This window comes from Pinus tabuliformis, chromosome X, assembly GCF_031772625.1.
Source record: "Pinus tabuliformis cultivar Carrire ecotype Pingquan chromosome X, CPIR1, whole genome shotgun sequence".
Classification (NCBI taxonomy): Eukaryota; Viridiplantae; Streptophyta; class Pinopsida; order Pinales; family Pinaceae; genus Pinus; species Pinus tabuliformis.
In genome coordinates, this window is record NC_142308.1 from 52328531 (window position 1) to 52340581 (window position 12051).

The 12051-nt window shown below is 32.6% G+C and overlaps 1 protein-coding gene across 1 annotated transcript; it reads left to right on the forward strand.

Moving 5' to 3' along the window:
• The first annotated feature begins 2840 nt into the window (after nt 1–2840).
• On the forward strand, nt 2841–3290 carry LOC149138291 (uncharacterized). Its single transcript, XM_089450318.1, has one exon. The coding sequence runs from the start codon at nt 2841–2843 to the stop codon at nt 3288–3290; it is 450 nt and encodes a 149-aa protein (XP_089306444.1).
• The last annotated feature ends 8761 nt before the right edge of the window (nt 3291–12051 follow it).

Genomic DNA, 12051 nt, shown 5'->3' on the forward strand with positions numbered 1-12051 from the left:
ATATATGACAATTTAAGTTTGAAGTTGGCAATTATAACTCATTAGTAATGAATTATGAATATGACACTTCATGAAAGTTGAAAGTTGTTTCATTTCATTTCATTTTATAACATTTCATTTCATGTTAGATATTATTTGTTGTAATGGTTACACTTAGCTTACAAGTACAACTTTGGTGAGCAATGATGATAAATGTTATATATTGAATTTTGAAAGCTTGAAACTTTAAGATTGATGAATCATGAGACTCAATATGTTGTATGTTACTATGTTACTAACTTGTGGACATGGTTGATGAAGATTATAACTTCTAGATGATTGTTGTTATATGGTTCAATCTATGTTTTTTTTTTGTTTTTTATATCTAATTCATTATTCTACATGTTCTTGTTGGAATATATGTATCAAAATATAAAAAATATAAAATATATATATATTATATAAAAAACGCTCCCGGATTCACTCCCAAACTGGGAGCTTCTGAAAATGTCGCTCCCACTTCCGTTTTCGCTCCCGCTCCCAAGTAACATTGTTCCAAATGTTAACCTTATGTCTTTTTATTACATCCTATCATCATGTATATATAGTAATCCAATTGCAATCAATTTGAGATAACCTACCTTCCTTGTCACGGAGAGCAAGCTTCCTGGCCTTCATGTTGGCCCCAACTGATACCAGAACGAAAACAAAAATCTGCGCACATGCTCTAGCTGCAGATTCGTCCTGTCAATGTGCTCAAAATAGGGATTGTAGCATAAAAAGCACCATTCATGACCTCCGACCTCAGTCAGATACACAACTACGATGACCTCATGAGCCCTTTGATTACAAGATCGTTCGTTGCTTCTCAACCGCTGCTCGAAGATCCGCAAGAAATAATGAGACCAAGAATAAATCAGACCCACATGAGGCCTTTGAGCCTGCGACCAACACAAGAAAGCTAGATCCTGCCAGATAATACTTTGTTAACCACATATCCACGATCGTCTGGGCGCAAACTAACTCACTGAAAGCAAAAATGCCCATCTGCTTAGCCAGCAATTTTGTCTGACAAAAATAGTTGGATCTGCAGCAAGCCATTCCTAAAAATGCATGGCCGAAAAGCTTCCTCTGATACCACCAAGAGCAGATCTGTGCTCAGCAGCAACGACCCTGCAGTTTCTGCACATGCAAACATAAACCCTAGCGGAGCTCATCGTGTCCTCAAAATATGGCAGGGATATCTATATATATATATATATATATATATATATATATATATTACATTTAATTTAATAATTAGAAACTTTTATGAAATTTAAGGCGTAACAAATTACATTAATTTAATTTATAAACTTATAAACTTGTATTTCCATTGAATATGAACTTTAAAACTAAGTGATTTTAAAATTTAAGTGGGATTCATACTCTAAATTGAATAAAAGAACATGAGGTATGTAGTCTTTTTTTAAGTGGTATTGAATTCATGCATTGTATATATGTTTGGGTGTTGGTATGAAGTATAGTTACTAAGTTTGAAATTTGAATTTGAATTTGAATTTGAATTCAGTGGAAAAAAATATATTACTTAAAATTTAGTACTAAAAAATTGGGTAATATATCTTTTACATATATTTAAATATATTATTTTTTTAATATTTTAAATCATTGAAATTAAAATTTATAATATTGAAAACCATAAAGAAAACCGTTTTAAAATTGTTTTAATTATAAATATTGCCCATTAAATTATATATTGGATCAATTAGCTTAGTTTTACATTTAGAATAACAAGTAAGATAATAAGTTTTAAGAATTTTTGTATTGATCTATTCACTTACCTACACCATAAATTATATAATACTTAATATGGAGTGAATTTCCAAAAAAATTCACATTACAATAAATCATATAAATTCCACATTATCAAGTATTATAGGTTCATAATAAAATAATATATTAATTATTTGCAAAAATTCTTTAAAAATATATTTGCATTATCACTTACTAATTACTCATTTATCAAACCAAACCCACTTTTAATTTGTAAATTAAAACCTATAGGAATAACATCTATTAATACAAAATGTTAAATATAGGAATTATGGTATAAGCACATTATGATATTTGGTATTATTATAATGTGATAGTTGGGCTTCTATGTGGTAATTCGTTTGACATAAGCGTATGATGGTTTGCATGTGAGATGATACACGTGTCCTTTAAAAAATATGTATGTATGAAGGTCTGTATGTGGATGATACACGTGTCCTTTCAAAAATATGTATGTATGAAGGTCTGTATGTAGATGATACACGTGTTCTTTCAAATTGGAGGATATATATATATATAAAAAGATGTGATGGTTACCCAAAAGCCTTTATCATTAATTTCAAAGTCAACAACATTTTTTCTACAGAATTTTAAATGCATCAGAGAATCCCATTTGATCTTACATTTGGTTTTACGTTTAATTCCTATACGTCACATGTATGTCGTGCCTCCCATGGAGAAATTCATGGAGCTTCAAACCCAGACTTGGATATCCAAATTCACAGAACCATTATGTTTATTTATTAATTTAATTCGGGTACTTAGGTATCAAATTGTCTGCTCTCATCTTTCATTACATATATAATTTAGGCTTACCATGTGTCCAAGCCACCTGGAGGAAGAGCGAACCGCACGTCAGACATGGCTGACGGTTTCATTAACGCCACCTGTATTGTCCTGATCGTCTAGACTCTTATAAATCCACTGTCACAGATTCATTGGAACCCACATCTCATTAAGTGCACAGAGAGCCTTCAAATTCATTAAAGTGTAAGGGTCTTTCAATCATAGTAAGTAGCTGCAGCACCATGACTTCTAGAATTCAATGGGAAACAACAAAAGTTATTTCCCCAGATGGCAGTCTAACAGAATTTGGGGAGCAGGTCAAAGCGGAAGAGATTATTCTACAAAATCCACACCACTTCCTCTGCGACTCGGATTCTCTGTATATTGATCGTTACATAGCGCCTGTTAATCCAGAGGAGGAATTGGAGATGGGGCAGCTCTATTTTCTCCTTCCACTGCGTAAACTGCAATACGTGCTATCGGTGTCCGACATGGCTGCGATGCTGCACAGAGCTAATTCGGCCATAAGTTCCACAGGCTGCCAATGTAATTGGAAAATCCCTAGTCCCCACCCAAAAAAAAAGGGCGACAGGGTTAAAGGAGGATCAAGGCCCCTGTGTTCTGTTAGGGAGAAAGCATTCAGAATAAGGAGACTTGAAACCATCCATGAAACATTAACGTCCTCGTCATGAGCATTAACAGATGTAGTTGTGTTTTTGTAAAGCTGTGAAGTGGGTTTGTCTTCGCTGAAATATGATCGATCTCTCATGCCCACTGATCTGTTTCACATTTGGTTTTTAATTTATTCTAAACCGTAGTAGCAAGATTCCAACCTTATATTGACATTTGTTGTATGGAAATGTATATTTGGTTCTGGACCTTTGAAATTCAAGTAAATTTTGGGAATACTTTCTACACATTCTAAGGAAAAATAAAATAAAGTACATGGATATGTTATGAATATGTTGTTTATTGAGTTTTGGAATACTTTCTGCACATTCTAAGGAATTAGAAAAATAAAATAAAGTACATATTTAGGAGATGGATATGTTAGGAATATGTTGTTTATTGAGTGGTTTAATAGGTTAATAATATTGATTTTTTTTCCTAATTGATCATATAAAGGAATAATCAAATCAGTAAACTAAATATTACTCGATTTAATCTCATGAAGGTAATAATCAAATCACTAAACTAAATATTACCAAATTTAATATCATGAATATACAACATAATAATTTTTAAAATATATTAAAAATAATATCATGAATATACAACATAATAATTTTTAAAATATATTAAAAATATTTTATATAATCAGATAAATCATTAAATTAAATATTACCGGATTTGATATCATGAATATTAACATAGTAATTCTTAAAATATATTTAAAAAATTTATATAATCACATAAATGTAATAGAGGTAGATTTAATACCATAAATATAAAACATAGTAATTTTTAAAATATATTAAAAATATTTGTATAATTTACTTATGTTTATGGTTATGGTGATTGGAATATATATTACATATTATTTTTTATTAATTGTGATTGTGTTATTGATATATTTATTAAGATTTGACTTTTCATATATGATCATAATAAAATATAGATGATTATTAGTGTTGATAAATGATTTGCTGAGTATAAAGATTTAAGAATGTATTGTGAATTATAGTTGAGATAGTATATTTATATAACCATATAATTTAAATGGTTGGTAAATCGTGATATATAAATGCATGATAAGGATCAAAACACTTGTTTCATGATACATCTCACATTTTTAAGACTAAAAAAGTAACAAATATTAATTAAATTATAACTTTATTTGAAATTAGTAGTATTATTATTAAAGGAATATATATATATATATATATATATATATATCACTTCATTATGTAGATGGATTATCAATACAACATGTCCAAAAGACCATAATAATAAATTTAGCTAAAAGAGAAGAAATGAAATAACTACTTTTGAGATACATCTCAACCTTTGATTATGAATAGTATTAATAATATTCCAAAATATTCTATGGAGGTTAAATCCTTACCATTGACTATATAATTACTTTCATCGTCTACGGAGGCGGAGGAATTGCTTCACTACCAAAAGTGGCTAGAATCCGCAGAAAAATTTCAAAAAATCTTGTAGAGGCAGTGTCTGAATCATGTTTTTGATAGTGGAAATGGATTCAACACCATCAAAAACATCTAGGGCACCTAAATTTTTGAAGTTTAACAACTATAACTTGGATTTACAAAAATCCTTACCAGATTTCTCAAAATAGGCCGGAATTTCCATAACTTTTAGGGCAAAAAAGAAGACTTGTTAGACTACGGCAATGAAATTTATGAAACTCTTATTCCAAAATAAACATGCTATGGGGTTAATTATGATCCAATATTCTTAACTAGTTGACTTATGGAAAGTGAGGGTAGGGGTGTGTTTATTACAAAAAAAATCAACACCACCTCCACTTTAATACCAACTTTATCTGTGAGGGTGCTAGTTGAGGGATTAAGGTGTGTATATAAGTTATAGTCTCTGTATAAAAGCTAAGAACATGTTTTTTCTTATTATAGTTCATTGAAGGGGGTAAAGTATGCACACCTCCATAAACCAGGAAATCTAATGACTTATCAAATTTCAAAACAATGAATCTCAAACTATACCAACACAAATAAAAGGTTACCAGTGGCTTAGCCCAAAGTTTTATTAGTGAAGCACCACACATCAAACTACAATAGATGGATGTAACACTCCCTCCCACCCCCTTGTATTATCTTGGATTGCAATAGGTGTTACTTGCATCCTAGATCCAAAGTCTCAGGGGATGTGTACTCAGTGAAATTCACCCCCAAGGCTTAATAACAAAAACATGAGAAGAAGTTCATTGTCCAGGTGGTTTTTTAACCGCTCTCTAGCAAAAAGCACCAGAGTGACCCTCTTTCTCTTTGAGTTAAGCCACAAGGCTTCACCCATGGCCGAACTAGGGTATTTCTTAGTTCTAAGAGACTAAACCCATTGTCCAAGTAGTTTATTAGCTCAATTTTCAAGGCAAGCATTGCAAGAGTCTATAGACCACTATCCAAATGGTTTATCATCTTACCTGGGAAGCACTAACTCGTTTATCAGCTTCCTTAGCAAGCACTTAGTGGTTTTAATATCGCTTTCAACAATCACCAAATTGGCTCACCTTATCTTCCTAGTGATTTAGCAACATTCCAACAAGCACCCTAGTGGTTTATTAGCCCATTTGGAAAGAAATTGGTTTAACAACATATTCAATAAGAACGTGGTGGTTTATCAACCTACTCAGCAAGAATCAAGTGGTTCAATTCTCCATTGAGCTTGCCATTGAACATATAGGATTTGACACACATAGTTCAAGGCTTTCTCATCACCATGTAGGGAATGTTATCCCAATATTCAAGGCAATCTCATCCATGCTCTATTTTTCTTCACTGGATTATACTATTCCTTAGTTTTCTTTAGTTTGTCTACACTCTCCCCTAGCTTCCACTCTGTTTGCCTCTTTAATGTATCCTTCTTATCCACTCCTTTTTTTTCTATAACTAACTCCCTCTTTTATTTTTTGTTTCCTTTACTCTTCTCTTCCAATCCCCTTTACGTTGTTGAATGGACTCCTCTTCTCGAGGCAGACGTCCTCCTTAGCCTTGATCCACCAAGAATATGGGGATGGGTGTTGTCCTTTTTATCCCTATGCCCACTCTAAAACATCAATAGTTTAGTTCTACCATCACAGAGGTAGCTCATTGGTCAAGGGGAGATATCAAGGTAATTAAATGAAGTCAGGTATGGGACTACTCATGGAATGCCACAAGCAACCTAACAAGCATGCAACAGGAAACCATCTCTTCAAAGATTTAGATTCGTATGTCCCTTCCTTCTACTAGTCATCAATTTTTTTCCACATAAATTTGCATACATCTATAATTCACACAGTTGCATTTACATACATGGGGTGTTATGAAAAGGGGATGTTACAATGGAAGTTTGGGCTAACCAAGATGGCATAAACATGGATTTTTGGTTTTATTAATCCAACTATTCCTAAGCTAAGACTAATTTGTCTAGAATAGAAATTGAAATCCTCCTTCTTTTCCCAACAGTTGGTTGATGCCTTTACTAAGATGCCTTGTCTTCAGATACATTTTTAATAAATTTTTAAATTTTAAATTAAATACTCAAAGTAATAATTATACATGTAATAAATTATAATTTATATCAAGTGGGTTTATCTTGGGTAGTTGGGAAGAATGATTCTTATGTTCCCCACCCAGGTTCAATTCTTATGAGTGACATGTTGAGCCCATGAATTTTAGACTTATTTTTTGTATAATCTTGAGTCCTTTGGTATATCTTACCTTGCCTACAGGTTGGAGGTTGGGGTTCTTTGTTACATGGGAAAAAAATAAAAATGTTATATGAACCAATTCCTCATCTAAATTAGAGGTATGGCTTTCAAATGTCTTTCCATTCCATCTAGATGGACTTCAATTACCACTACCTCCCTCAAGAAGGAAAGTTTGTATCTCAAGGGATAAAACTTGTTGCAATTTGTTTAGGATAAAATGGGGGATGTTGCTTGGTTTTTGACAATGTGGATGATGCAAAGACATATGATACCAAGTACATGTATATGGGGAATGGGCATGAAACCAAGGTAGAGATAACTTTGATGAACATGAAGGTTGGGTACTCGATAATTTCACTGGTTAGGGAAGTCATGATCAAAAGAAGACCATGACATTTGGCACCAATCTCTAGTGATTTTGCGGATTTTTTTATGAAGCCCCAAAAGGGGATACACATTCTTCAACAACAATAATTGCCACTAATGAGCCTTCTTTAATAATCCAAATTGAATCCACCATCAACTTTGAAACTTTAAATTTCAAATTAACATATATGCAAATTCAAGTTAGTAATGTAACAATTCTACATCAAATAAACAAACACTTCAATAATGTTAAACCAATTCTTTAAAAAAATATTTAATCATATGTAATATATATGCATGGAAAGTAATAATACTCATAACAATCCACATACCCCAATGTAGAAGATAACATTGAACATGTCATTCTACCTCTTTTGTATAGTTACTTGATTTCATTCAAGTAATTTGTTTGGATCATTTGTGGTGTTGATCGTTACATAGCGCATGTTAATCCAGAGGAGGAATTGGAGATGGGGCAGCTCTATTTGTAAACTCCAATACGTGCTATCTGTGTCCGACATGGCTGCGATGCTGCATAGAGCTAATTCGGCCATAAGTTCCACAGGCTGCCAATGTAACTGGAAAATCCCTAGTCCCCACCCAAAAGAAAAGGGCGACAGGGTTGCAGGAGGATCAAGGCCCCTGTGTTCTGTTAGGGAGAAAGCATTCAGAATAAGGAGACTTGAAACCATCCATGAAACATTAACGTCCTCGTCATGAGCATTAACAGATGTAGTTGTGTTTTTGTAAAGCTGTGAAGTGGGTTTGTCTTCACTGAAATATGATCGATCTCTCATGCCCACTCATCTGTTTCACATTTGGTTTTTAATTTCTTCTAAACCATAGTAGCAAGATTCCAACCTTATATTGACATTTGTTGTATGAAAATGTATATTTGGTTCTGGACCTTTGAAATTCAAGTGAATTTTGCGAATACTTTCTACACATTCTAAGGAAAAATAAAATAAAGTACATATTTACGAGGTGGATATGTTATGAATATGTTGTTTATTGAGTTTTGGGAATACTTTCTCCACGTTCTAAGGAAAAATAAAATAAAGTACATATTTAGGAGATGGATATGTTATGAATATGTTGTTTATTGAGTGGTTATACAATATAGTAATGCTTAAAATATATTAAAAATATTTATATAATTACATAAATCACTAAACTAAATACAACGAGACTTAATACCATGAATATACAACGTAGTAATTCTTAAAGTATATTAAAAATATTTATAAAATCACATAAATGTAATGGAGGTAGATGTAATACCATGAATATAAAACATAGCAATTTTTAAAATATATTAAAAATATTTGTATAATCTCATAAATGTAATTGACGTATGGTGATTGGAATATATGTTAAATATGGTTTCTTATTAATTATAGTTGTGTTACTGATATATTTATTAATATTTGACTTTTTCATATACAATCAATATGACTTTTTCATATACAATCATAATAAATTATAAATGATTATTAGTGATGATAAATAATTTGCAAAGTATAAAGATTCAAAAATGTATTTTGAATTATAGTTGAGATAGTATATTTATATAATTATATAAATTAAATAATTTGTAAATCATAATAGATCAATGCATAATAAAAATCAAACCACTTGTTTCATGATACATCTCATATTTTTAAGATTAAAAAAATAACAAATATTAACTAAACTATAACTTCATTTGAAATTAGATATATATATACATATATATATATATATATATATATATATATATATATATATTCCAGCTCACCATGGATATGGCTTATCAATACAACATGTTGAAAAAACCATAATTTATTTCATATGATAATTGTTTCAGATGACATATTTCTTTTTTAATTAATCAATTTAGCTAAAAGAGAAGAAATGAAATAACTACTTTTAGATACATCTCAACCTTTGATTATGAATAATATTAACAATATTCCAAAATATTCTATGGAGGTGAAATCCTTACCATCGACCTAATAATTAATGTTAATTAAATGAAATTTCTGGAAGTCTTATTCCAAAATAAACATGTTATGGGGGTAATTATGATCTAATATTGTTAATTAGTTGACTTAGGAAGGTGGGGGTAGGTGTGTGTTTATTACAAATAAAAATCAACACCACCTCCACTTTAATACCAACTTTATCTCTGAGAGTTCTAGTTGAGGGATTAAGGTGTGTATATAAGTTATAGTCTATTTATAACAACTAAGAACATGTTTTTTCTTATTATATGTCATTGAAGGGGATAAAGTATGCACACCTCCATAAACCAGTAAATTTAATGACTGATAGAATTTCATAACAATCAATCTCAAACTATACCAACACAAATCAAAGGTTACCAATGGCTTAGCCCAAATTTTTATTAGTGAAGCACAACACATCAAACTAAAATAGATGGATGTAACACTCCCTCCCACCCCCTTGTACTATATTGGGCTGGAGGAGGTGTTACTTTCATGCTTTAACCAAACCTCCAAGGTTTGTTATGAAGATGGGGTTAGAAAATGGCTCTTCTCTCAAGTATGCATAATTAGATTTTGACCTAACCATCATGCTCAATTCATTGAAAGTTTTTTTGTGATATAAAATTTTTCTTCATCTGAGGCTCATATCAAAGTTACAATCATTCCAAGTTCGGCCTTTTAGAAAAGGCCATGTCATCACACTAGCCACGTGGTACCTACATGGCCTCCAAGTAACCTTGACAGGTCATCATAGTGGGTCCCACCATGCTAGGTCCATGCCAATTTAACTCGAATGGTTGTTCATATTACCACCACAAAATTTAACAAATTAAACAATTATGGGTGTTAGGTGGTGGGCAATGACCGAGTTTTGTATCGAAACCATGGCCAGATTAGTCCCACTCCACTAGTATGCTCATGTCATATTCACAACACACTATTTCACAAGTGGTGGGTGGGCGGTAACAAGGTTTCGTGAAATGAACTGTAATTGGATTGGTCAACATTTTTGGTGTGCTCATCTCATGCCTACCACATGATAACACTCACTAGCGATGGAGATTGGAATACTGGGTAGATTTTTGTTACTCTTGGTTCCACCCCAGTCCTTTTTATGTCATCCTCTCTCACACCCATATAAGTTTAAGATTTGTTGCCTAAGGTCTCGATGACATATGCAAATATAATAAAGAGTTCAACCAATTGGGTTCATGAAATAGGAAGGGAAACCATCCCACACCACATCCTACGGCTTATAGTTCAAGGGCATGAGGCACTAAACCCTTAGTTTTGACATAGTAACTAGCACATGGGACAATATATTTAATTCATAAACCTTAGTAATTAACCAAATGAACACAAACACATAGTTTCTCACTTCCATCTTGAACATAATAGACAACAATGTCTAGGAATCTGTTAGATTCATGAACATGCAAAACATCTTTCCAATAATGAGCATAAATATGAGCCTCACAACTTAGACAATAATTTACATTTATAACACACAAGTTCTTGAACTAATTACAACATGACCAAATCATCACAGTCTAAAGGACAATATGCACAAGAAATTTACACTTATCATTGCATTTAAAAAGTGAGTAGAAACTGAAGGAGGGACTTCAACTCTCCACACAACCATAGGCCATCCACATTGGAGTATTTATTGCAGTTGACGGTCACCCTTGAGCTAGATCCAAAGTCTAAGGGGATGTGTACTCAATCATGAAATTCACCCCCAAGGCTTAATCACACAAACATGAGAAGAAGTCCATTGTCCAGGTGGTTTTTCAACTGCTCTCTAGCAATAAGAACCATAGTGACTCACTTTCTCTCTGATTTAATCCACAAGGCTTCACCCACAGCCCAACTAGTGTATTTCTCAGTTCTAGGAGACTAAACCCACTGTCCAAGTAGTTTATCGGCTCAATTTTCAAGGAAAACACTGCAGGATTCTATAGACCGCTATCCAAGTATTTGATCAACTTGCTTGGCAAGCACTAAGTGGTTTATTGACTTCCTTAACAATAACTTATGGGTTTTAATATATCTTTCAACAATCACCAAATTGGTTCAGATTATCTTCCTACTGGTTTATCAACATTCCAACAAGCACCCTAGTGGTTTATTAGCCCATTTGGAAAAAAATGAGTGGTTTAACAACTTATTCAATAATAACATAGTGGTTTATCAGCATACTCAGCAAGAATCAAGCGGTTCAATTCTCCAATGAGCCTCCCATTGACCATATAGGATTTGACATACATATTCCAAGGCCTTCTCATCACCATGTAGGGAATGTCATCCCAATATTCAAAGCAATATTATCCATGCTCTAGTTTTCTTCACTGGATTATGTTGTTCCTCAATTGTCTTTAGTTTTTTAATACTCTCCCCTAGATTCCGCTATGTTTTCTTCTTTCATGTCTCCTTCTTCTTTGCTCTCTTTTTGGATAAACGACTCTCTCTTTTCTTTTTTGTTTCCTTTACTCTTCTCTTCCAATCCCCTTCACATCATTGAATGACCTCTTATTCATGATTCATTTTTCCTCCTCAACCTTGATCCACCAAGAAGATGGGGATGGGTGTTGTCCTTTTTACCTCTATTCCCAACCTAGAACTTCAATAGTTTAGTTTTTCCATCACGGAGGTAGCTCATTGGTTAGGGAAAGGTACCAAGGTAACTAAATGAATTCATGCATG

Bases quoted from the DNA above. Each gene is read 5' to 3' on its own strand.
- LOC149138291 (XM_089450318.1), top strand. From the start codon at position 2,841: ATGACTTCTAGAATTCAATGGGAAACAACAAAAGTTATTTCCCCAGAT.